Below are 24,136 nucleotides of genomic sequence, written 5' to 3'. Positions count from 1 at the left end.
AGTTTTCAATTCAATTCATTTTATTTATATAGCGCCAATTCACAACACATGTTGTCTCAAGGCACTTCACAAAAGTCAGGTACATACACTCCAATTAATCCTAATCATTGAACAGTGCAGACAGATTCTGTTATTTATTCCAAATTGGATAAAACGTTTTTCTATCTAAGGAAACCCAGCAGATTCCATCGAGTCAGAGACTTGCAGCATTCACTCCTCCTGGATGAGCATGTAGAGACAGTTGACAGTCACTGGCGTTGACTTTGCAGCAATCCCTCATACTGAGCATGCATGTAGCGACGGTGGAGATGTAAATCTCCTTTTAAACAAGAAGAAATCTCCAGCAGAACCAGGCTCAGTGTGAGCGGTCATCTGCCATGACCGACTGGGGGTTAGAGAGAACAGAGCAGAGAAGGAAAAAAAACACAGAAGCACTGAAACAGGAGTACTTTCTATGGGATGGAAAAGTAAATGTTAATGGATGTAGCTCCTTTAGTCGTTTCATCTAGAAAAAAAGAACAGATAAACTCTGAACCAGTTTTCAAGGTTAGAGTCTGAAAGAGAGCACACACAGTTAGTTACTGTTAAGCTCAGTCAATTGCTGTATCTAGGAGAGAGAAAGGGTTAAACACTGAAAGACAGGGCCATGTGGATCATCTGTAGAAGGTGAGCATTAAGTTGTTGCCAGCAGAAGCTTGGATGATGCCCCCCTCCAGGAAGGTGTCACAGGTAAACACAGAGTGAGGTCAGATGTAGCTTCTAGGAAGAGAAAAGAGAGAGAACATAAAGCTAAAAGCTGAAATAACAGCAAATAATAGAAAATTGGAGAGTAGTGTGAGAATGTAGCAGAGAGAGTTAAAGTGGTCATTATGTCCTCCAGCAGCCTAAGCCTATAGCAGCATAACTACAGCGATAGCTCAGGATAACCTAAGCCACTCTAACTATAAGCTTTATCAAAAAGGAAAGTTTTAATCCTAGCCTTAAAAGTAGACAGGGTGTCTTCCTCATGGACTAAAGCTGGGAGCTGGTTCCACAGGAGAGGAGCCTGATAACTAAAGGATCTGTCTCCCATTCTACTTCTAGAGTCTCTGGAATTAACAGGGAGCCAATGAAGGGAAGCTAAAGTAGGAGAAATATGATCTCTCTTTTTAATTTTCATCAGAGCTCTTGCTGCAGTATTTTGAATCAGCTGAAGGCTTTTAACTACATTTTGTGGACATCCTGATAGTAAAGAATTACAGTAGTCCAGCCTTGAAGTAACAAATGCATGGACTAGTTTTTCAGCGTCATTCCTGAATAGGATATTTCTTATTTTGGCAATGTTCCCGGAGGTGAAAGAAGGAAATTCTAGAAACCTAGAAACCTGTTTAATATGGGATTTAAATGACATGTCCTGGTCAAAAATAACACCAAGGTTTTTTACTTTATTACTGGGGGTCAATTTAATACCATCCAGATTAAGTGATTGACTAAGCAGTTTCTTTTTTAAAGACTCCTGTCCAAAGACGACAACTTCTGTCTTGTCTGAATTTAGAAGCAGACAATTTAAAGTCATCCAAGTTTTTATGTCTTCAAGACATGCTTGTAGTCTATCTAACTGGTTGGGCTCATCACGACCTATGGATAAGTAAAGCTGAGTATCATCAGCATAACAGTGAAAATTGATAATTTTACCTATTGGAAAATAGGTAAAATTAGTAAAGAGAATTGGCCCAAGTACTGAACCCTGTGATATTCCACAATTAACCCTGGAGTTTAAAGATGATTTATCATTTACATGAACAAACTGGAATCTGTCAGACAAATAAGATTTAAACCAGCCTAGCGCTGTTCCCCTGATCCCTAATGCATGTTCCAGCCTTTCTAAGAGAATATTGTGATTGACTGTATTAAATGCAGCACTGACATCTAAGAGGACAAGTACAGACACAAGTCCATTATCTGAGGCCATAAGAATATCATTAGTGACTTTCAGCAGAGCTGTATCAGTGCTATGATGAGCTCGGAAGCCTGACTGAAACTCTTCAAACAGGTGATTGCTGTGTAAATGCTCACACATTTGATTAGCAACTATTTTCTCAAGAATTTTAGATAAGAATGGAAGATTGGATATATGTCTGTAATTTTTCAAGTCATCTCGAACAAGCAAAGGTTTCTTAAGTAAAGGTTTAATTACAGCTATCTTAAAAGCTTGTGGTACATATCCATTTACTAAGGATAGGTTAATCATATCTAAAATGGGGCTAGTAATCAGAGGGAACACTTCCTTAAATAATTTGGTTGGGATTGGGTCTAACATACAAATTGAAGGTTTAGATGAAGCTAATATTTCTGATAACTCAGGAAGCTCCACAGGATCAAAACAGTCCAAACACAGATCAGGTTCTACAGTTACTTCCAATGTTGTCTCACTTGCTGATGAAGTAATCATCTTCGGGAGTATGTCAAAGATTTTCTTTTTAATAGAATCAATTTTATTTTGGAAGAATCCCATAAAGTCATGACTGCTGAGAGCTAAGGGAATGGATGGCTCAACAGAGCTATGACTCTGTGTAAGTTTAGCAACTGTACTAAAGAGAAACCTAGGATTATTCTTGTTCTCTTCTATTAATGATGAGAAATAAGCTGTTCTAGCTTGGTGAAGTGTCTTTTTATACAGCAGTAGGCTATTTTTCCAGATTAAGTAGGAATCCTCTAGGTGTGTAGAGCACCATTTTCTCTCCAATGTTCTAACATTGTGCTTTAAAGTACGCAGCTCTGAATTAAACCAGGGAGCCAGTCTCCTATGAATAATTACCTTCTTTTTCAAGGGGGCTGCATTGTCTTATGTACCACGCAATGATGAAGTAACACTATGAACAAGAGAATCAATTTGTGAAGGGGAAGAAACAAAATTATTGCCCTGCACTGTGTTTTTCTGTGATAACGAGGAGATTAAAAGTGGAACAGATTCTTTAAAGGTTGTTACAGGATTGTCTGATAATGATCTACTATAATGAAATTTTCTTTCAGGTGTGGAGTACTTGGTTAAATTAAACTCAAAGGTTATTAAGAAATGGTCAGACTGGACAGGGTTATGAGAAAATATTGTTATGTCTTTACACTCAATGCCATATGTCAGCACAAGGTACACAGAATGAAGACATAGGTTTGTAGATTTGTTAATGTTTTGAGCAAAGCCAATTGAGTCTAAGATAGCATTAAAGGCTATATTTAGGCTATCACTTTCAGTGTCAACATGAATGTTAAAATCCCAACCACTATAATAACCTTATCTGTATTTAACACTAAATCAAATAAAAGGTCTTCTGCAGATTCCTTTCATTTGATTGAAAACAGCTGAGCTCACCTGCTGCCTTTTTTATAGCGCTGTTATCTTATTGGTGTAAGAGAGAATATAAGTACACCCTTTCGTGAAACTTTTTGACAGGTGGGCGGGACTTCTGGTGAGGGTGGGACTTCCGGTTGGCTCCATGTGGGCACCATGTGGGCGGGAGGTCACGTGGTCAAACAGGGGAGTGTGTCCAATGGGGCGTAACCGTGGATGCTGATTGGTTGTCGTCATTAGGGGCGATACCTTAAATGAGCCAATGAAAAACACAGAGGTGTGTTTGTTATAAATAGAACAAGACAAATATGGTATTATCGGAAACTGTTTGGCATCAGCACCAATTAAAAATAGAGGGGGTGTGTGTGTAAGCATTGTTAAACCTTGAGTAACCCAATGAAAACAATAGGGCGTGCTTTAGTGTTTACTTTAAATACAGAGATAAAACTCTGCACTTTACATGCAGCATTCGTTGGAAAAGAACACCCGTTCAACAATGGCTAGAGTTAAGAGAGTTTATCGTCAAGCGGAGGAGAAACGCAACGCGTGCCAAGATGATGATGAACAAGCAACTGCATCATCTACTTCCTCATCTGAGATACCTATCGGAATTCCCGTCATGACATACTCTACCGATGATGAGGATCCAACATCAACTTCAACAACCATGGTTGAAAATCAGACCTCGCGTCGGCCAAGATGTATGTCAGTTCTGTGCGAAACCCCAGTGACCGTCTACCAGCATTCATCCCGTGAATTGAATGCTCCAAAGAAATTAACATACTACATCTGCAGGGTACAAAGACCCCCGTTCGACACTCTGCAGGAAGAATGGTCTTTGGAGCCATATGGCCTGGTTGGCAGCTGGGGTTATATTTTCATGTATGAAATAGGAGAGCTTTGCCTGTATCAATTGGATCAAGATGAGGTATTTAATGGATCACTGGCTCTGTGTACTCTCACCCACAGCGACTGGGCTGTGTTAAGGCTTGCAATCCCGCACCTTAATGATACCCCTGAAACAGTCTCAAAGCAGGAGAGGGAGGAAGAAGAAGAAAATGAACTGTCTCCTCGACCTGTAAAACGGGCGAGAATGTTTCATATACCATCCGATGTTGAAATAGCTGAGAGAGAACCTCTCTTTAGCGCAGTGTGGGGGTCAAAAACCACGGCAAATGGCCGCTGGTCTTTTCGGGCAAGCAGACGCAGGAACAACCGGACGAGTCCCTCAGATCTGTTTGTGTTGGAGGCTTTCAATCAGGACTGCGGCATATTCAAGACAATGCTGGCTCTGCCGTTTGAAGCTTGGGCAGAGAAGATGAGTGAAATTGGACATCGTCTTTCCGACCTTTTCCACAACTCACAAAGTTGGATTGATGTCACGTCAGTGAAAAAAACCCTGACGTTTCCTGTTTTACGTTTAGAACAAACCCTCTTCTGAGGACACGCCCCTTCCTATGATATATATACGGGGGGGGATAACTGCAAGCTCACAGACACTGAGAATTGTATCATGAGAATGAGTGGACCGACACCATACAGGGATCTCTACAACCACCGAGCAGAGATCCACTTCTCTCCTGAGCACGATGAAAGCTTCAACATTGGACCATATCATCCACCTTCCCCTGACCTCTTCTCACCATCCACCTCAACGTCCTCATTCTCAGAGAACCACTTCAATCCTGCATCACCTACAGGATACAACATGAAATATCTACCGCTTTCTCCAGACCTCTGCTCACCATTGCCGCTATTCATGGCTGAGTCTGTAGACGCGAATGTCCTGCCTGAAGACATGAAGGTGGTTGTGGAGGAGGAGGTAGCCACCAGCTACTCACCCTCTACCGAAGCCCCTACACAAACCCTGGAACCGATGGAGGACCCCCAGCCTTCAGCAGAGGATGAGAGTAACCAGGAGGACGAAATTGACGGTTGGTTCTCAACCACCCTCATCAATACGGTGAAAACAGCGATACTTCATTTATTCAACATAACCTCTTTGAACTATCTCAGAGAAACCTGCTATGGGTGTATAACGAACCACCCGAGCCAGCGTCAGCACCAATGCCTGGAGGTATTGGGGGAGGATTATTACCAAGTCAACTTTCAACGCATCGTATGACGACTCGTAACCCCCAAACTCGTTCCTGCTATTCAGAATCTTCTGGTACTTCGACGCATACAAACGGATGACTTCAGAGTAAAGACGATTGCCAAGACGGTTTTATATGAACTGAAATCGATACAAGGCATCCACAGTGCAATAGCGCACGTTTATGATTGCATGGTCGATGAGAAACATCTCAAACAACTTAACTCTGTTTCAGAGTGCTATGGACTGACAAACTGATTTCACATGTTTGATGACTTGTTGTATCATTTTTTAGTATTCCAGTACTTTAATTAATCTGCATTATATGACTTTTCTTTTTTTTTCTTTTTCTTTTTACTATTAAATACAATTAAAGTAGGAACATAGTAACCTTTCCCAAAAGTGTTGTTTAAAAGCTAGTAGTGTTTGAATTCATCTGCATTAATCTGCATTTTATCTGATTTTGTTTTTTTTTTGTTTTTGTTTTTGTTTTACTATTAAATACAAAAATGAAAAAAAAGATAAATCTACCCTCTTGTGTGTTTTTTTTTCATTATTTAACAAGTAATCGGCAGAGTGAGCATAAGGCAGAGATGGCAGGAAGACGGCTGATGAAGAAAGTATATTATAGCCCTTCAAATCCGGGAAGTTTTGGGGGTGTAGATAGACTGAGGAGGGTTATGCAAGATGAAACGGGAAAGAAGGTTGCGGTTGAAAAAGTTAAAGATTTTTTGTCAGGAGAAGATACCTATACTCTACATAAACCTGCAAGAATAAAGTTCCCGAGAAACAGAGTTTTTATCACCAGACCATTGAGGCAGTTCCAGGCTGATCTCTGTGACATGCAAGCTCTGGCCAAGGAAAATGATGGTTATAATTATTTATTAACAGTCATTGACATCTTTTCAAAAAGGGCGTATGTGCGAGTTTTGAAGAGGAAAACAGCCGCTGAGGTGGTAAATGCATTTGAATCAGTTTTTAAAGAAAGTCAGATCCCCAAAAAACTTCAGACTGATGCCGGTAAAGAATTTTTTAACAAGAAATTTAAGGTTTTAATGGAGAAATACGGTATTGAACATTTTGCCACAGCGAGTGAAGCAAAAGCTTTAGTGGTCGAGAGATTTAACCGCACATTAAAAACAAGGATGTGGAGATATTTTACAGCTAACAATACCCGGCGGTACGTCGATGTACTGCAAAACCTAGCTAGAAGCTACAACCATTCCTACCACTCCAGCATTAAAATGAGCCCTATGGAAGTGACCTCAGAAAATGCCTTTCAAGTGTTTCAGAATCTGTATGATGTCAAGTCCAACAGATATTGCAAGGACTCAGTGACAACGTTTAAAAAGGGGGATCTTGTCAGAATATCCAAGGTCCGTGGAGTGTTTGACAAAAAATACGAACAGAATTTTACGGATGAAGTGTTTACAGTGTATGAGCGAATACCCCGATCTCCTCCTGTATACAAACTCAAAGATTTGGATGGAGAACCTATCGAGGGTTCCTTTTACGCTGAGGAACTTCAAAAAGTAAAAATATTTAACGACAAGATGTATCAAGTGGAAAAAATATTAAAACGATGTACGGTCAAGGGAGTCAAATAGGTTTTTGTAAGCTGGAAAAACTGGCCTGAGAAATTCAACAGTTGGATCAAGTTTAATGAACTTCGAAACGTATAAAAAGGTTTGCACTAAACCTCACAGTTGACACAGCATCATGAACCGTCAGGTAGAGGATGATGGCTTTTACGTTACCATTCCATCTAACGCTAGCATGGAAGTGTTTAAAAATAATACCAGTTCAAGTTTTCGTGTAAATCTAGCTCAACATATTGATTTAGAAGGCCAATGGATGGTTGCATTAGCAGAGATTTCATACCCTCATACATGGCATAATTTACCGGATTATGATGCCTACTTTGAATGGAGGAAGGTTGGTGATGTGGAGATCAATACGCAAAGGATCAGAAGTGGCTACTATAACAGCGTTATTCAACTCGAGACAGAGATGGAAATGTTTTTCAAAAAATTGAAATCGGGTTTCCGCATTAAATTCAGCAAAGTTCAAAAGAGATTTGCATTTCAAGCAAGCAGTCCGTATGAAATACGGTTCTTCAGCACTCTAGCTTATATGATGGGCGTGAAACCAGGGGAATGGATTCATGTTTCTGAACCAAAACTGGCTCCTTTTCCAGCGGATATAAAGGCTGGTTTCTATCACCTATACTGTTACAGCGACGTGGTCAGCCCTCAAATAGTAGGCGACACTTTTGCACCTTTACTGCAGACCGTCAAAGTACAAGGCAAATTCAGTGATATGATTACTCAGACGTTTAACCCCGCCCACTACCTTCCAGTCACCAGAAGACATATTGAAAATATCAATATAAAAATTAAATCGGACCAAAACATTCCTGTAAATTTCGTCTATGGAAAGACCGTCATAAGACTACACTTCAGACCGGTGATATCACAACGTAGCCTGAGATAAATTTTATTTGTATAAACTATTCCAGAGATATGTATATAACCTCTAAGACTGATTGGTTATCATTCATATTACCCTGGTCATTCAACACTGCATCAAGCAGGCAAGAGAGAACATGGCACAGCTAAGTCTGAGACGTGATCCAAATCGCTTTGTAAATTACTATGTAAGTCAATCAGGCGGTAATCTGCCAGGGTTTTATGGGGCTCCGGTCATGTACGGACGCGGAATTGGATCATTATTTTCAAAATTGTTCCACTTCGTATCCCCTCTGGTTAAAAAAGGATTTGCAATTGCAAAACCCCATCTTAAAACGGCTGCATCAAATATCGCTTCGTATGTCATCGGTAGAGCCGTGAGTAAAATGAGTGGTTCTACACACACCGACGGTCAAGAAGGTTCAGGAATTATGGTTTTATCCAAAAGACCCAGAACAAGACCCCCTGGTGATCGTTTAAGGACGGTTAAAAAACAACGACAAACGCAAAAAAGGAGATCAGTCGGAGCAGACATACGAAGAGGAAGGAAGTCTTCCGCAAGTTTTGATATATTTAAATAATGGCTCTTTTACATAACAAATCATCAGAGTGCATGCTGGCAGAGTTGGACTTATTTTCTGCCCCGATGACGCAGCTATTGATCGAAGATAAAATTTACACCGAGATCCAGCCTTTATCAGCAATCACCGATGGAGGCCCAATCGAGTTTTTCATTCCGGGAGATGGAGAAAAGTATCTGGATCTCAACAATACGCTGTTGCATCTCAGAGTGAAAATTACTAACGAGGATGGAACAAACCTGCCAGATGATGCACCTGTAGGGCTCATCAACTACCCGTTAAACACCATCTTCAGTCAGTGTGATGTCACTTTCGGAGATTAAATGATTTCACAATCCAGCGCTACACATCCATATAGAGCCATGATTGAGACATTGTTAAACTTTTCTGAGGATTCTTTAAAAACCCAGTTTAGCTCTGGTCTTTTTTATAAAAACACTGCAGGTGCTCTGAACTCTATTGTTACAACTAACGGGCCAAATCAAGGTCTTAACAGCAGAGCAGGCTTTACGGCAAATTCCAGGGAGGTACATCTCCTAGGCCCCCTGCATGCAGACATTTTTCTGTGAGAGACTTCTTTTAAACTCTGTTGACCTCAAAATTAAACTTACAAGAGCCAACGATGCCTTTTGTCTCATGGCAGCAAGAGACTCCACTTACAAACTCAGGATATTAGGAGCATCTCTTTTCATCAAAAAAGTTACCGTCTCTCCAGCTGTATGACTGGGGCACGCTTCAGCTTTAATGAAGGCAAATGCTCTGTATCCACTTTCACGTGTGAATGTAAATACATATTCCATCCCTGAAAATTCAAGGGTATGCAATCAAGAGAATCTTTTCTTAGGCGTCTTTCCCAAGTATGTGGTGATTGCATTACTGGATCATGATGCTTTTACAGGAACACGCAATCTCAATCTGTTTGACTTTAATCATTTTGATATGGAATATTTAGCTTTGTGTAAGGATGGCAGACAAATTCTTGCTAAAGCCTTCCAGCCCAATTTTAACCAAGGTCATTCAGTGAGAGAGCATTACAACTTGTTTACGGCTACAGGACGACATCTAAAAGATCTTCCACTGAGTATAACACGTCAGGAATTTAATCAAGGATACTCTCTATTCACATTTAATCTTAACCCGGGCGAGGACACAGATGCTCCATCTCCAGTTTCCAGTGGAAATTTAAGATTGGAAATGCGCTTCAGAAACCCGTTGCCTCATACCACCACGCTGATCATCTATGCTTGTTATGACTCTATTTTAGAGATTGATTCAAAGAGGCGTGTGCTGGTGGATTATTATTAATCTAATCAGACATGAATAATCATGAAATTGAGAGCCTGCTGCATCATCTGCTGGGAGATTTGTTTTGTGGTGTATGGCCGTGCGACCAGCTGCCGCTGCTAGCTGACAAATTCCCAGGGCCGGCCTACTTTATTGTGAACACACATCCTTCACACATGCCTGGAGAACAATGGCTAGCTCTGACTTTGGATGAGAATGGTCAATCCAGCTTTTTTGACTCTTATGGATTCTCTCCGGATTTCGAGTTCTACCCGTCAAGCATCGTAACATTTTTAGAAGACAGATCCTCAAAAATATTGTATCATAATAATCAGCTTCAAAACACTCTGTCCACTGTGTGCGGTCACCATTGCATTTTTTATCTATGTCATAGAGCGTGCGGATTATCAATGCAGCAAGTGTTGTCGAAATACATCGGAGATGTGATTAAGAATGATTTAATGGTATCTAACTTTGTGAAAAAATATCAGAAATGTGTCGTTAATCAAAGTTGTACATTTTATACTCACGGAACATGCTCTTTGGAGATATTTATGGATTGTTATGGAATTTAAATTGTCTTATGTTTTTTTTTCATTGTTTATTTTAGTTTTTTTCTTATGATTTAATATTTGTGTAATGATATCATATGTTAGTGTGTGAAGTAGAGAACGAAGTTAGACTTGAAAAATATAATCAATAAATATTTTATTGAATAAAAGAAATAGGCTACATGTTTCATTTTCTTATAACGGTTTATGGTGAAAATGTAATCCATCGGGGTGGTAGTGTCGTCTTACGAAGAGACCTTTTTGATCTCCCATCAGCATTTTTTGGATCTTCCAGCTCAGATCTCAACCAGTAGGGAGAATGAGTTATCTGCCTTCTTCTTCTTCTTTTATTCTCTGCTTAACGCTGGGGGGTGTACCCCCATTTTCAATCGATGTACCCTCTGTTTTGAAACGTCTATATTCTTCACGAGCATAAGGGTTAATGACTGAAGATATAGGGATGTTTACCTCTGACAAGGTGTGTAGAAAGTCAGACCATCCTCGGGTTTGTGATGCTCCAGATTTTTTAAACGGAAGCATGAGATTTTTCAACAAATCAATCATGTGGGACCCTTTTACAACATTTCCTTTAAATACAAATTCACCTCGCGAAGTCCAACTCTCACTTCTTTCGGATAATTTCTTCAAAATGTACTCGGCATTTTTACGGTTGTGTTTAGGTAGGCTTTTTAGTACTTCCGTAAGAACCTGATCCTTAGGGACCTCGTCCTGCCCTGGACCTTGTTTTTCTTGGGACCGCTCATGTTCAGGAACCTCTGTGTCACGCTGCAGCGTTAAACTTACCCGCTGTTTTTCTTCTTTGACACCTTGCTTAAGTAGAGTCAGATACCTCTGGAAAAGTGCATCATATCTCTTGATTTTTTCATAAGAAGTCAAACCGAGCTCGTTTATTATCGCTCTCATTTCAGCATCCAAATTCTCCTCCGCCGTCTGTCTGATGGACGTGTCTGACTGGGTCAGACGCTTGAATTGATGAGGGGAAATGAGAAACATCTTCTGCGATGTTCTGAGAGACATTATCTCCTGATGATTCCACCCACTAGATCACCAATCAAGGGGGCAAGAGCCGTTAAGATGGGGAGAATAAAACCACCTCGTCGCTTTTTGAGAGCTAACTGTTTAGTTTTTATCCCGGTTCTTTTATCACCCAACAATCTGATGATTTTTCTTTGTTTCTTCAATTGTCGGTGTTGAGAGGGTGATAGTTTAATGTTACCTTTTAGGATATTCAGTGCAATCTTGCACAGAGCCTGAATAAAGTCGGGAGAGCAGTGTGCGAGAATATCTTTGCGCTTCTGCGGAGTGGCCTGAAACAAAGCTCTGAATAATGGGACATTCCTTTTTATACGCGCAGACATGATGACTTACTTTTTTCTGGGCACGTACACAGCAGGCCACTGCTGAGGAAGTATGCCCGTTCTCAGTCTGAAATGTTCTGGGCAGGTAGGCGTAAAATCGATGATTAAATATCCATGAGCTTCTCTCGTTGCGTCCTCAAAACTCTCCAAGAAGAGACCCTTTTGAGATGGAAACATTTGGTGGGCCAGTATATTCAGCTGCAGTTTATCTCTCGGGTTTTTAAACAACACCATATAATTAGCATTCAGGCTGATGGTGCGACTGTACCTTCCTTGATGAAAAACATTCTGAGTCAACATAATAACGCTCATATTACGATGATGACGATACTGGGTAAAGACTTTCATCACGTTTTCATCATCTGAGGCTTGAGCAATAACATCGTCTAGAATAATCAGATGATTCTGATCAGGAGGAAACAGGTTTTCATCTTCAAAAGAATGAGGCAATCCTTCCACAAAGGTAATATTTTTATTCATCTTCTGCAATTCAGCTTACATGGATTGAAAAGATGTGTAAATCCATACAATATTTTCTGGAACAACATCCATGACATGATTACAGTTTTGTAAAAAACTTTTTACAAAGAAAGTTTTCCCGCAGCCGCTGGGTCCAACTATCATACATGAGAAAGGTGCTCTAAATCTAGAATCAAAATCAATCTCCTGTAAATCCATGTGACTTTTTATTTTATTTCTTTTTCTTCTTCAACTCTAATAACCGAAAGGCAGAGTTGTCCCGTCAGAAAAAAGACGTCTCTTATCATACACCAATCAAAACTTTTTAAGAAATGTCGCGTTTGTCAAACGGAATCTATTTTTATCCCTCCTGATCGTGTGTTGAGGGATTTCAATGACACCCTCACTTGACCTCTGTAAGTAGCCCTCGACCAGCCCTTTGATGCTGTCAAAATTGACCCTCTCGCTGCATTAATGCGTCTGAGTGATGCCTTTAGCACGTATCACTACTTTTTTACGGTTTTTAGTTTGGTATGCATAACTCTTGGGTCCTGTCGATGCAAACTCCGAAATGCTGTCACCATCTAACTCGTCAGTAAGATCACCCAGATAATTTCCCAATTCCAGAGGAGTTTCACCACTTTTTGTCACATAAATCAAACTGTCCGTGTCAATATAAATCAATCTGTCCTGTAACTTCTCCATGCTGCTGAGAAGTTTTAAACGTGCATAAGTGGTGGTGAATGCTGCAATAAACACATTGTTTGCCTTGCTTGGAGGAGAGATGACACGTTTACTGAAATTCCACTGCACTACACACATTTCAGGGTTGAAAAAATGAAAATAGTTAACCCTGTATTTACTCGAGAACATGAAGCTGAAAAATTCTTCAGGGTTAGTGAGGACTGTGGTCTGAGACAGATCACTTCTTTGCGCAAATTTCCCCCAAAAACTGTTTAAACACAATTTTGCAACCTGCCTTTTGGCAGGATTCACCTCAATTTTCTCAGGGTCTAATTGGATGCCCTGATGCAGTTTGTAGTCGCTTATATACTTTGACTTACTCTCCTGATCCACTGCTTCAGACGGATAGCCTGAAGCCTCCTGCTTACCTTTCAGGAAGGTGTTGATATACCCTTTAAAGATTGTGTCACTGCTCTTTTCAAAATGCCACACCTCTGTGATTTTAGCAAGACGATAACCACACTGCAACGCTTTACAAAACTCTACACTCACCCACACACCCGTCAGAGCTCTGTCCTCATCATTATGCATGCAGGGACCTGACTGGTTATTTATTTCAGCGCATGTGCGGCAGAGAGTGAACACAAGTTTACCTTGGGATGTTCTGTAAGGTAAAACAGGGAACAACAGGTCACGTGGTGGGTAGACCACAGCTTTGATTATACCGAAGTAGCTGCTGGGGTCATCAAAATCTTTGTAAATGATGGTGGGGTGTCCGAGGGGAAAAACGCAGTTGGCGTTTACATAAGGGTACAGAGATGTGTAATCCACATAGTGTACAGTTTCACCCGGCCCCGCTGTGTACCTCAACCTCATAGGACAGGTGCGTCCACCATACAGAGCATCCCGGGGTGATAGCGGTTCGGGTGCATTAACTTTCTCAAGAAAGCTGATCACCCCTGGGTCTGATTTTTTCATTTCAGTCCACTCATGCTCCCATATCACTTCGAGACGAAGGCCGTACACAGTTTGTAACACCTTGCTTCTCTCAACAGTGGCTGCGTAAAACTGTTCAAATGCGACCCCTCTTAACGGACACTTGTCATGAGGCATGTAACACTTTTTACAGCCGTGGAAAAAACAGCCGTAAAATTCAAACGCAACTTTGACACCGTTGATCTCTGCATACCCATCCACAGAATATGGGCCGATTTTCTTTTCACCCCTATTTAATGCATGCTCGATAAATATGGCTCTGCTGTCTGCAATCCAGCCGAGCCATTGAATGTATGCGCTGGAGAACGTTTTACTGCTACGTCTGTAGTCCAGAGGTGATGGAATGGCTAAGGTTTGAGGAGGAAGGAAATTGGTTACAAAAACCTTCATGCAGGCTGATGCTATTGTGATACTTTTAAACGGATCCACACTTGTCTCCTTAAAGAACTCGTCTCTGAATTTTAAGCATCCTTGAGAAAGAATTTCAACATCATTTTTACAATAACGAATAGCTTCTTTCTTAAAGTCAAAGACCTCTTTGCTCGCTTCTCTGTACCAGCTGCTAAACACCTGTTGTTCTTGAAGACTCATGCGTTCTACAGCGTAGCAGGATGGAGGAGGAAAAGGCCCCACATACTGGAGACGTTGTTCAGAGGAAAATAGGTGGGGGAAAAAACCCTTGCTTTGATCGGTAAAGCCTAACGCTTTCGGCATGGCACTCAACTTCATACACATGAAGGACAGGCTATCAATGTATTTTAACCTGTAATCAGGGTCGGTTAAACAGAGAACTTTACTTCCTAGCATGATGAGATGAGGTTTAATGCCTAACTGCAGCATTGCAGTGAGAATCAGGTAGCCGTCGTACCCACGCGCGTTGTGCGCTATTAAGGTGAAGCCTCTGTACATCGGCCTCCTGAAATGTAGAAGAAATTTTTGGGTGCAATTCAATCCTTAAGCAAGCCATTTATCATCTTTCAACATTTTAGCACAGACCAGAAAGGGGGTATGCACGCCGCTCTCATTGACGAGGCATTCAAAATCATAAAAAATCAGTTTATCATCAAGCTGATTAATTGCACTGCAAGGCTGAATGTAACACTTATGATCATCGCATGTAATGTCTAGGCTGGGAGGTACGGTTTCACTGCAAATACTGCCTTTTACATTACACACGTGTGGTTTATTCGGTTTACTGATTGGAATAACGTATATCCATTTGCATACTTTACACAGTTTTACCAACTCACAGTCACTCATAGGTTTTTCAGCACTATTTCTGATGCGCGGTTCCCTGTGTCTGCTGAAACATGAGGAATTACGACAGATTCTTTGACAGCCTGCACAGGTTACAGGATTGCTAATTTCTTGCATACATTTATATGTTTGACACACTGGACAATAACCTTCACAATGGTGTGTGTTTGCATTCTCATAGCTGGTGTAACAGTAACTACAGATATATCTGCACCCCATAAAACCTTTGAGATTTTTTATCCCATAGTAATGACCTTGAAATAACAGCAACAACACAGGGTTTGAACGATCAGGGAAACTGGTCTCAAATTTACACAGAGCAGTAGAGCCTGTGGTTCTGTGAAACTACAATTTTTCTCTTCAGAATGGTTTCAAATTTACCAATATCACTAAAAGTAACTGCTGTTTGCTCGTCGAGGCCTGCCTGATGCTGCCATCTCCTCCCCTGTTCTACAGCACGGTCATCCGTAAGCTCAGGGTCAGAGACGTGTGCGAGGCTGATTGCAAAACATAACTGATTACCGGCATTGTTTATAATATACAAATGACGCATTTTCTTATTAAACAGTTCACAGTCTAACGTTCCTGCAGCTTTACGCTTAGAACCTCCTGCTGGGTCATTAACAACCTGAAGAACAAATTTCAGGTTATTATCTACAGGTATATTTGCATTCGATTGTACTAAATCGTCGAGAAAGTTCTCGAAAGCAGACAGGATCATATTTCCATCATCTGTAACAGTAAATGTGATGTGACGATTAAGATTTTCACCCACTAATTCCAGCTGCACAACGTCGTTACGTCTGGTTAAAGATCTTGCAGCGTCGGCTAATTCAATGAGAATACGCATGATGTTTGTATAGAATGCGGCTAAATCTGGAACGTTACTTGGACAGGGCGGCGGTATGGTAAAAGGTCTCCTTATTTCATGGTTATTAAAATGCTGGAGGATCTCGCCCTATTTGATCAGAACTGACCGCTAACTCCGTATTGAAATGACCCCCGTGCTGATCTGCGGCGTGTGACGTTGAAGGATTTTGATGACTGTCAGGTGAATCATTTTGCTGAAAGCTGAGTGGAGACGGCCTGATTGATTACGTTTAAAAAGTCACCGTGCTGATCTTCATTTATTACATTTGCACTGTTAGCAGGAGATGCATTTGACACGATGTTATCTGCTACTTCTGCATTAACGGGAATTTCGTTAAGCTCATTTACTAAATTTCTTATTTCATCCAGGGCAAGTCTGATTCGGTTATCGATTTCTATGAACATAAGAAAAAAAAAATAACACTAACCTACAAAAAAAAAACAAAAAAAAAACAGAGTGATCAGTTCAGTTTAAAATCACCTTGATGTCACCAAAATGCTTCTTTAACAGAATCTGACATGCTGCCAGAAGCATTAACGATGAGGCCTTATTTCGAAGATCCCGTGAGGCTGAAGAGACTGTCTTTCTGCGCTGTCCGGTTCTGGAGAATGAACAAAAAAACAAAAAACAAAATGTATATATATATATACAGGTCCTTCTCAAAATATTAGCATATTGTGATAAAGTTCATTATTTTCCATAATGTCATGATGAAAATGTAACATTCATATATTTTAGATTCATTGCACACTAACTGAAATATTTCAGGTCTTTTATTGTCTTAATATGGATGATTTTGGCATACAGCTCATGAAAACCCAAAATTCCTATCTCACAAAATTAGCATATCATTAAAAGGGTCTCTAAACGAGCTATGAACCTAATCATCTGAATCAACGAGTTAACTCTAAACACCTGCAAAAGTTTCCTGAGGCCTTTAAAACTCCCAGCCTGGTACATCACTCAAAACCCCAATCATGGGTAAGACTGCCGACCTGACTGCTGTCCAGAAGGCCACTATTGACACCCTCAAGCAAGAGGGTAAGACACAGAAAGAAATTTCTGAACGAATAGGCTGTTCCCAGAGTGCTGTATCAAGGCACCTCAGTGGGAAGACTGTGGGAAGGAAAAAGTGTGGCAGAAAAACGCTGCACAACGAGAAGAGGTGACCGGACCCTGAGGAAGATTGTGGAGAAGGGCCGATTCCAGACCTTGGGGGACCTACGGAAGCAGTGGACTGAGTCTGGAGTAGAAACATCCAGAGCCACCGTGCACAGGCGTGTGCAGGAAATGGGCTACAGGTGCCGCATTCCCCAGGTCAAGCCACTTTTGAACCAGAAACAGCGGCAGAAGCGCCTGACCTGGGCTACAGAGAAGCAGCACTGGACTGTTGCTCAGTGGTCCAAAGTACTTTTTTCGGATGAAAGCAAATTCTGCATGTCATTCGGAAATCAAGGTGCCAGAGTCTGGAGGAAGACTGGGGAGAAGGAAATGCCAAAATGCCAGAAGTCCAGTGTCAAGTACCCACAGTCAGTGATGGTCTGGGGTGCCGTGTCAGCTGCTGGTGTTGGTCCACTGTGTTTTATCAAGGGCAGGGTCAATGCAGTTAGCTATCAGGAGATTTTGGAGCACTTCATGCTACCATCTGCTGAAAAGCTTTATGGAGATGAAGATTTCATTTTTCAGCACGACCTGGCACCTGCTCACAGTGCCAAAACCACTGGTAAATGGTTTACTGACCATGGTATCACTGTGCTCAATTGGCCTGCCAACTCTCCTGACCTGAACCCCATAGAGAATCTGTGGGATATTGTGAAGAGAACGTTGAGAGACTCAAGACCCAACACTCTGGATGAGCTAAAGGCCGCTATCGAAGCATCCTGGGCCTCCATAAGACCTCAGCAGTGCCACAGGCTGATTGCCTCCATGCCACGCCGCATTGAAGCAGTCATTTCTGCAAAAGGATTCCCAACCAAGTATTGAGTGCATAACTGTACATGATTATTTGAAGGTTGACGTTTTTTGTATTAAAAGCACTTTTCTTTTATTGGTCGGATGAAATATGCTAATTTTGTGAGATAGGAATTTTGGGTTTTCGTGAGCTATATGCCAAAATCATCCGTATTAAGACAATAAAAGACCTGAAATATTTCAGTTAGTGTGCAATGAATCTAAAATATATGAATGTTAAATTTTCATCATGACATTATGGAAAATAATGAACTTTATCACAATATGCTAATATTTTGAGAAGGACCTGTATATATTGAAATAAACACATTAAAGCTGAAAAAAAAAGGGAATTCAAATTAATTCAGTATGTATGAATTAAAACGTACCGCTCATTAAACCTCTCACAAGCGTTGCTCTGGTATGCAGCGCAGAGAGTCGCTGTCTTTTGGCCGGGGTTAAATATTCTGTAAAAACAGAAGAAAGTAAAAGTTATCTTACGCTGCGCAGCACAGTGTTCATAAATAAACGATAATAGTTTTTAATATAAACAAATTTTTTTTTTTAAGGGGAAAAAAAACAAAAAAAAATTTTTTATCTTACTCCGATTCTGTGCGGTAAAACCTCCAGATTTCGCTTCTTGTTGCACTGAAATGGTGCCTCTCTGCTGAAAGCTGTCTTGATCTTTGAAAAGCGACCTTCTGGTGGGCGGATTCAGTGTGGCATCTTTGGGTGTATCTGTAAACAAGTTTATATGATATTTTATTGAACTATGCTTAAAATACATATACATTGTTGTTTTTATTTTATTTAATTTTTTTCCTACCTTGCTGCTCGACAGCTGTGTCTTCCACAGAGCTCTCTGTCGAATCTGTAAACAGTTTTATCTGAGGTTTAAAACAAGTCTCTAATAACACATAAATAAATACATTCACTCTCAAAGAAAAACAGATAGTTCTTAGGACTTACTTTCTGGAGGTGCCGGTAACTTATCCGGTGTGTCTTCAGGGGAATTGATGATAATTGGCGTAGGAGTATTCAAAAAATCAGTTTTAATTTCTGTGTTAGAAGAAAGTTCAGATGTTGTTGGGGGTTTTTCTTGTTTGGAAATAATACGCCATCTCAATTTTGACTGTCGATTCCAGCCGCTGAATCCTCCAACTTGATCATTCGGGTTTACCTCTCTCATCAAATCTATAAATTGAAACATTGTCAAGGGTTAACTATAATATATATATATATATATATATATATATATATATATATATATATTTTATTTTTTTTATTTTTTTATTTTTTTATTTTTTATTGCATTTAACATTTACTTACCATATTCTGATTGTGTCAAAATGAAATCATCAAGGTCATCAGCGGTGGGTTCTATGACAAAGAAACAATATATATATATATATATATATATATATATATATATATATATATATATATATATATATATATATATAAACAATATTAGAGAACATTCACATGCATTTAATGATTTCTTAAAGATGAATACTTATTTACTTACTTTTAAAGATGTCATTGTACTTCTGTGAATCATTAGAAGTAGATGCCAGGTTTCCTGAAATATTTACCGACATTTTTCTTGTCAGTACTGGTATTTTCAATGTAACAAGTGTTGTGGTTCAAAGACATTCAACATTTGAAGACCCTGACACTGAGGTTAGGCAATGAAACAGAGCCCCCGAACAACATTTACACACAGTATTTATACCAGAACATGACAGTGTTATCTGTTGTGGATTTTTCCTAACCATCAAAACTTCTGATAATGGCTTTTGCAGCTTTCTCCAATAACACAGACGTTCAGAGGGATGAGGCAACCCAAAGGTCATACACTGTGGAATGCTTACTACAAAAAAATTTCCATCACACAAGTTTAAACTAGAATTCTACTAGTATTTTTCAGTGTAACAAGTTTAAACCTTTCTTAGCTGTACCAGACTTGACAATGATGTACACAGCTCTGAGGTCTCTGCGCTGACTACTGTGAAAACTGAACCTGTTTTTATTGCCAGGACAATGAAATGCAAAAAAAAAAAAGAGGCCCAATTATCATATTGACTATTCATTGCACTGTTTTCTTTGTAGACAAAACTCAGTGAGCTATTGTTGTTTTTTATTTATTTATTACCCACCTTGCTGCTCGACAGCTGATGGCAGTATTCCAAGTTCGGTTTTAGTTTGATCGATCAGAATGACAGTGTTATCTCAGAATGACAGTGTTATCTCAACTGCAAAGACTATGTTTTAAGACCAAAACCCTTCTTGAGTTCAAAGGTGATATGGTTATCTAGGAACAGACCTAACTGCCCTTCCTGACATCGCAACTAACAGATGGATATAGAATAACTGTAACTCCCTGAATAACCTTTAGCTCTAAGATGAAAAAAAAATGTTTTAGAAAAAGCTACAGGTAACTAAAATTATCATTCCTTTTTCCTAAAATGGAGTCTCTCATGATTCAAAACAAACACATCATTGCTAGAGTCAATTTATAACTTGGAAACAGTATACTGAGGGATCGTAAAGTTTTTTTTGTTTTTTTCTGTTAATCTCATATTCGTCTTACCTCTTTCACCTGCTTTCCAGTCTGTTGACGCAGAAGCTGAATGTTTTCTCGTTCCATCGATGTAGGGAAGCACAATCTTTTATTTACTTTTTAGGTCTTTTCTATTTTGAACTGATTTAGACTGGCTCATATATTCAACAAATAGGTCCTGCTGTAAAGCAAAATGAACTTACAATTCTGTCAGGTTACACAGTTCATTTATTAGGATTTCATGTGATAGGTCAACATTAAGTTGATTATACCTTATACCTTTAAAATATAAAAGGATGCATGTCTTTTTGTTTTAGATGTATTAACACTTGAAAAACATACAGATTATTAATAACACCCTTAAACACACCCCTGTGTGTTTTAATTGGCTCATTTAAGGCCTTCCCCGTAACACCCTTAAACACCCCTGTGTTTTAATTGGCTCATTTAAGGTATCGCCCTTAATGACGACAACCAATCAGCATCCACGGTTACGCCCCCTTGGACACACCCCTGTTTGACCACGTGACCTCCCGCCCACATGGCGCCAACCGGAAGTCCCGCCCTCAGCGGACGTCCCGCCCACCTGTCAAAAAGTTTGACGAAAGGGTGTACTTATAATCTCTGGTGTATTTTAGAATTGAGCTCATATATGTTTAAGCAGTTGGTTCACTGGTGTAACACTTTGAACAGGCAAAATACAAACAATGTGTTATTTAGTGTATTAAAGTAGTTAAATGTGTGTAGTGTTTTACAGAAAGTATGATACAGTTGTGTTTACAGTTGTCCAAATCCGACCTGTTGTTTAGGTAACTGAGTTTATGGTTTTACTACTTGTGGAATACTTTGTTGTTTGTCAGGAAATGTAAGAACCTATTTTCTCTTTAATATGCATTTTGATTCAAAGATGTGGGCCAATTTAAAACCATTTAGACACAGCAAATTGTTTAATTTAATGTCCACATTGAACAGGGAGTTGTTTAACTGCTTCCTCTACTTTACCCATACATTCTGTGGGAGGGTGTGTTTGAGTGGAAGTAAGACTAGTTTTCTCCTTTTTTTTTTATGTGTGTGTGTGTGTGTGTTTGTGTGCGTGTGTGTTTAGGTATGTGGAGCGGAAGAACTTCTTGGAGCGTGTCGACCACCGACAGTTTGAGCTGGAAAAAGCAGTCCGACTGAGCAATATGAAACGATGACACATTGATGATCAACACACTCACATGCAGAGCAGAGTAGCACAGGGATTTGAATTTGTGTAACTTGTTTTTTTCCCCTGACAGAGTTAACGTTCATCCTGTACTAAGAGATCTAACTGGATCTGTGGCCTATTTCAGGGTGTGTATATAAATAGGTTGAGGAACAACCTATTTATAGGTTGTTTGTTGGTTGTTCAACACCCTTCCGTGTAATGAAGGGGTGTTGATGCCTCTTGGCCTTCAATCCTTGTGAGAATCAGTTTGCGTTTGCTACTTTTACAGCAGCACACATCAGTTATCAGACTAATTATCTCTTGAGCTAATGTTGAATTAGCCTGACAAATGACATGTGACCCTACAGCATTCCAAACATTTCCTCATTTAGGTCAAATAAAGTGACATAGCTGAACTGCTGTACAGGTGCACACGACTGGCTGTTCTGTTTGTTCAAGAATCAGATTAAAGACCAGAAAAATTAATCGTTCTGGTTTGTCCTTACATTTGTATATTGTTATTGATTCCTGTGTCATACCACATAAGCAACCTGGATGTGTTAAAACAGCAGTTAGACATTCCACAAGGATCAGAAATCAAAGTGGATCTTGATTAGAATGTGGTTATGGAAGGCTGTACTTTAACTACAGCTTATAACTGAACCATACTTCGTAGAATGGTCTGTGTGGTTAAACCTGTAAATATATGGTTAATAATCTACACAGAATCTCCCTTTAAACAGTCATTGGTTGCAGCACAATGGAGGCTCTTTCTTACTGACCCTTGGACAATCTCGATTGGAGGCTCAGAACCATGTCAGCAGGGCATAGACGTTAACTTTGACTGTTCCATCCCCCTTTCTTTCACACAAGGCACACACCCCTGCCTTGAAAATGACTTTTAAATGGGTTTTTTTAGTCCTGTGTGCTTGTTTTGTTTCCTTGTTTAAAACAAATAAGTTCCTAAATGATTTGTGTAACTAAACGTCATTTTCTGCATTTTCTTTGTTTTAGATCAAAATAAATAGTTTTTTTTTACACTAATGTAAATTTGTTGGAGGAGGTTTGTGTGTTATCTCTGTGTGCAGTGTTGTAAACACCTGAATGGGTATTACAGAATCCTTCCATTTTAGCACTATTTGGTCATGTTCATCGAAGCAGTGGAGCCAACTTGTATACTTATCAAAACATTAGGAACAGGGAAAAAGCTACAAATTTCCACGTTATTCTGTTGTATCATAACCAGGTTGTACGTTAAGCTTCAAAATGAAAAAATGGGTGCAAGAGGCAAGAGAAGAGGTTCTTTGTTAGATGGGTGTTGTGAAATGCAGTGTTGTCATGCTGAAAGACAAGGCCAGGATGCCCACTGCAACGCCTTATCACAACCAGCCATGGTTTGATGCCCTTGCACAACCTCAACTTCCATTGTTCCACTGAAGCAAAATGGAACCTTAGAGCTTCCAGATCATAAAACTTCTAACTTGTACTCAAGTTAGGAGCAGACATAGATTTAGGAAAGGCCAGAAATCATCACATGAAGTTCTCCTGAACCAACACACACATTCCATTTTTTTATGCACAACACCAAGCCTATAGGTTTGGTACCATTGTACCAAAAAGCTTAGAGAAAAGCTTAGAAAAAGCTTTTAAAGCTTTTTCTAAGCATGGTTGCATTTTGTTGCCTAATTAAAGCAGGGTTGATTTTTTTTTATCTAGGGGCAGCAGACAGATTGTCAGCTGACCCCCAAACACTGATTCCAAGCCTCAACAAGATAAGTATGGTGGCTCTGGCATCATCATATAGAGCTATTTCTCATACTATGGTGTCAGGCCTAAGTACTGCATACCAGGAATCATTGTTCTACCTGTTTTTACACCATGCTCTCAGTCGCAAATGGAGTTCAAATGAAAACCCAGAATGAAAGACTCACCCTCGCCGTCTCCACCGTCCAGTGACTTCCCCGTGAGTCTCCCGGCCTTCCAATCAGCATCCTGTCTGCCTGATTCATCATCCAATCACCTTCCAACGCCTTGTTTTTAAAGGACCTTCGCCTGTGTTCCTCCTCGCTTGTCAGCTGAGCTCATCCCTCCTCCACCCCACGTCCACCATCTTCCTTCACATCTACTCCTGGCTTCCTCGCTGCCTGTCCGCCAGTCCACCACCAGTGTCGGATCAGGGGGAAGACATCTCTAAATCTAAGCCTTACAAATGTTCATCTTAGCTCATATCATTCACAGCATTCATGTCTTTCTCCCAGGTCCGAGCGCCAAAGATATAATAATGTAATTTCACATCATTAAAACTTTTCTAATTTCCAACACTCTCTTTGTAAGTCTTTTCAGATTGAAATAGAAATAACCTTCTCAAAATCCCTCTAATAGCATCGAAAATAATCTGTTCCCCCACACCAAACATCACAGAACTCAATGACAGAGCAATGGCCCATCTCGCCAAATCAATAGTTTCAGACACTGAGCACC

At 40.0% G+C, this 24,136-nt stretch overlaps 1 protein-coding gene across 4 annotated transcripts in view; it reads left to right on the top strand.

The window, feature by feature from the left end:
• cfdp1 (craniofacial development protein 1) overlaps window positions 1–22,699 on the top strand; it is a 40,428-nt gene extending 17,729 nt beyond the window's left edge. For all 4 annotated transcript variants that reach the window (XM_047354277.1, XM_047354262.1, XM_047354281.1 and 1 more), the window contains one exon: window positions 21,572–22,699. In XM_047354277.1, the coding sequence (XP_047210233.1) occupies window positions 21,572–21,645 (74 nt within the window). In that variant the 3' untranslated portion in view covers window positions 21,646–22,699. The remainder of the gene's footprint in view (window positions 1–21,571) is intronic.
• Window positions 22,700–24,136: the final 1,437 nt, after the last annotated feature.

This window comes from Girardinichthys multiradiatus, chromosome 2 (genome assembly GCF_021462225.1).
Source record: "Girardinichthys multiradiatus isolate DD_20200921_A chromosome 2, DD_fGirMul_XY1, whole genome shotgun sequence".
NCBI classification, from domain to species: Eukaryota; Metazoa; Chordata; class Actinopteri; order Cyprinodontiformes; family Goodeidae; genus Girardinichthys; species Girardinichthys multiradiatus.
The sequence above is the reverse complement of the archived record's forward strand: the minus strand, read 5'-3'. Positions and strand labels throughout refer to the sequence as shown.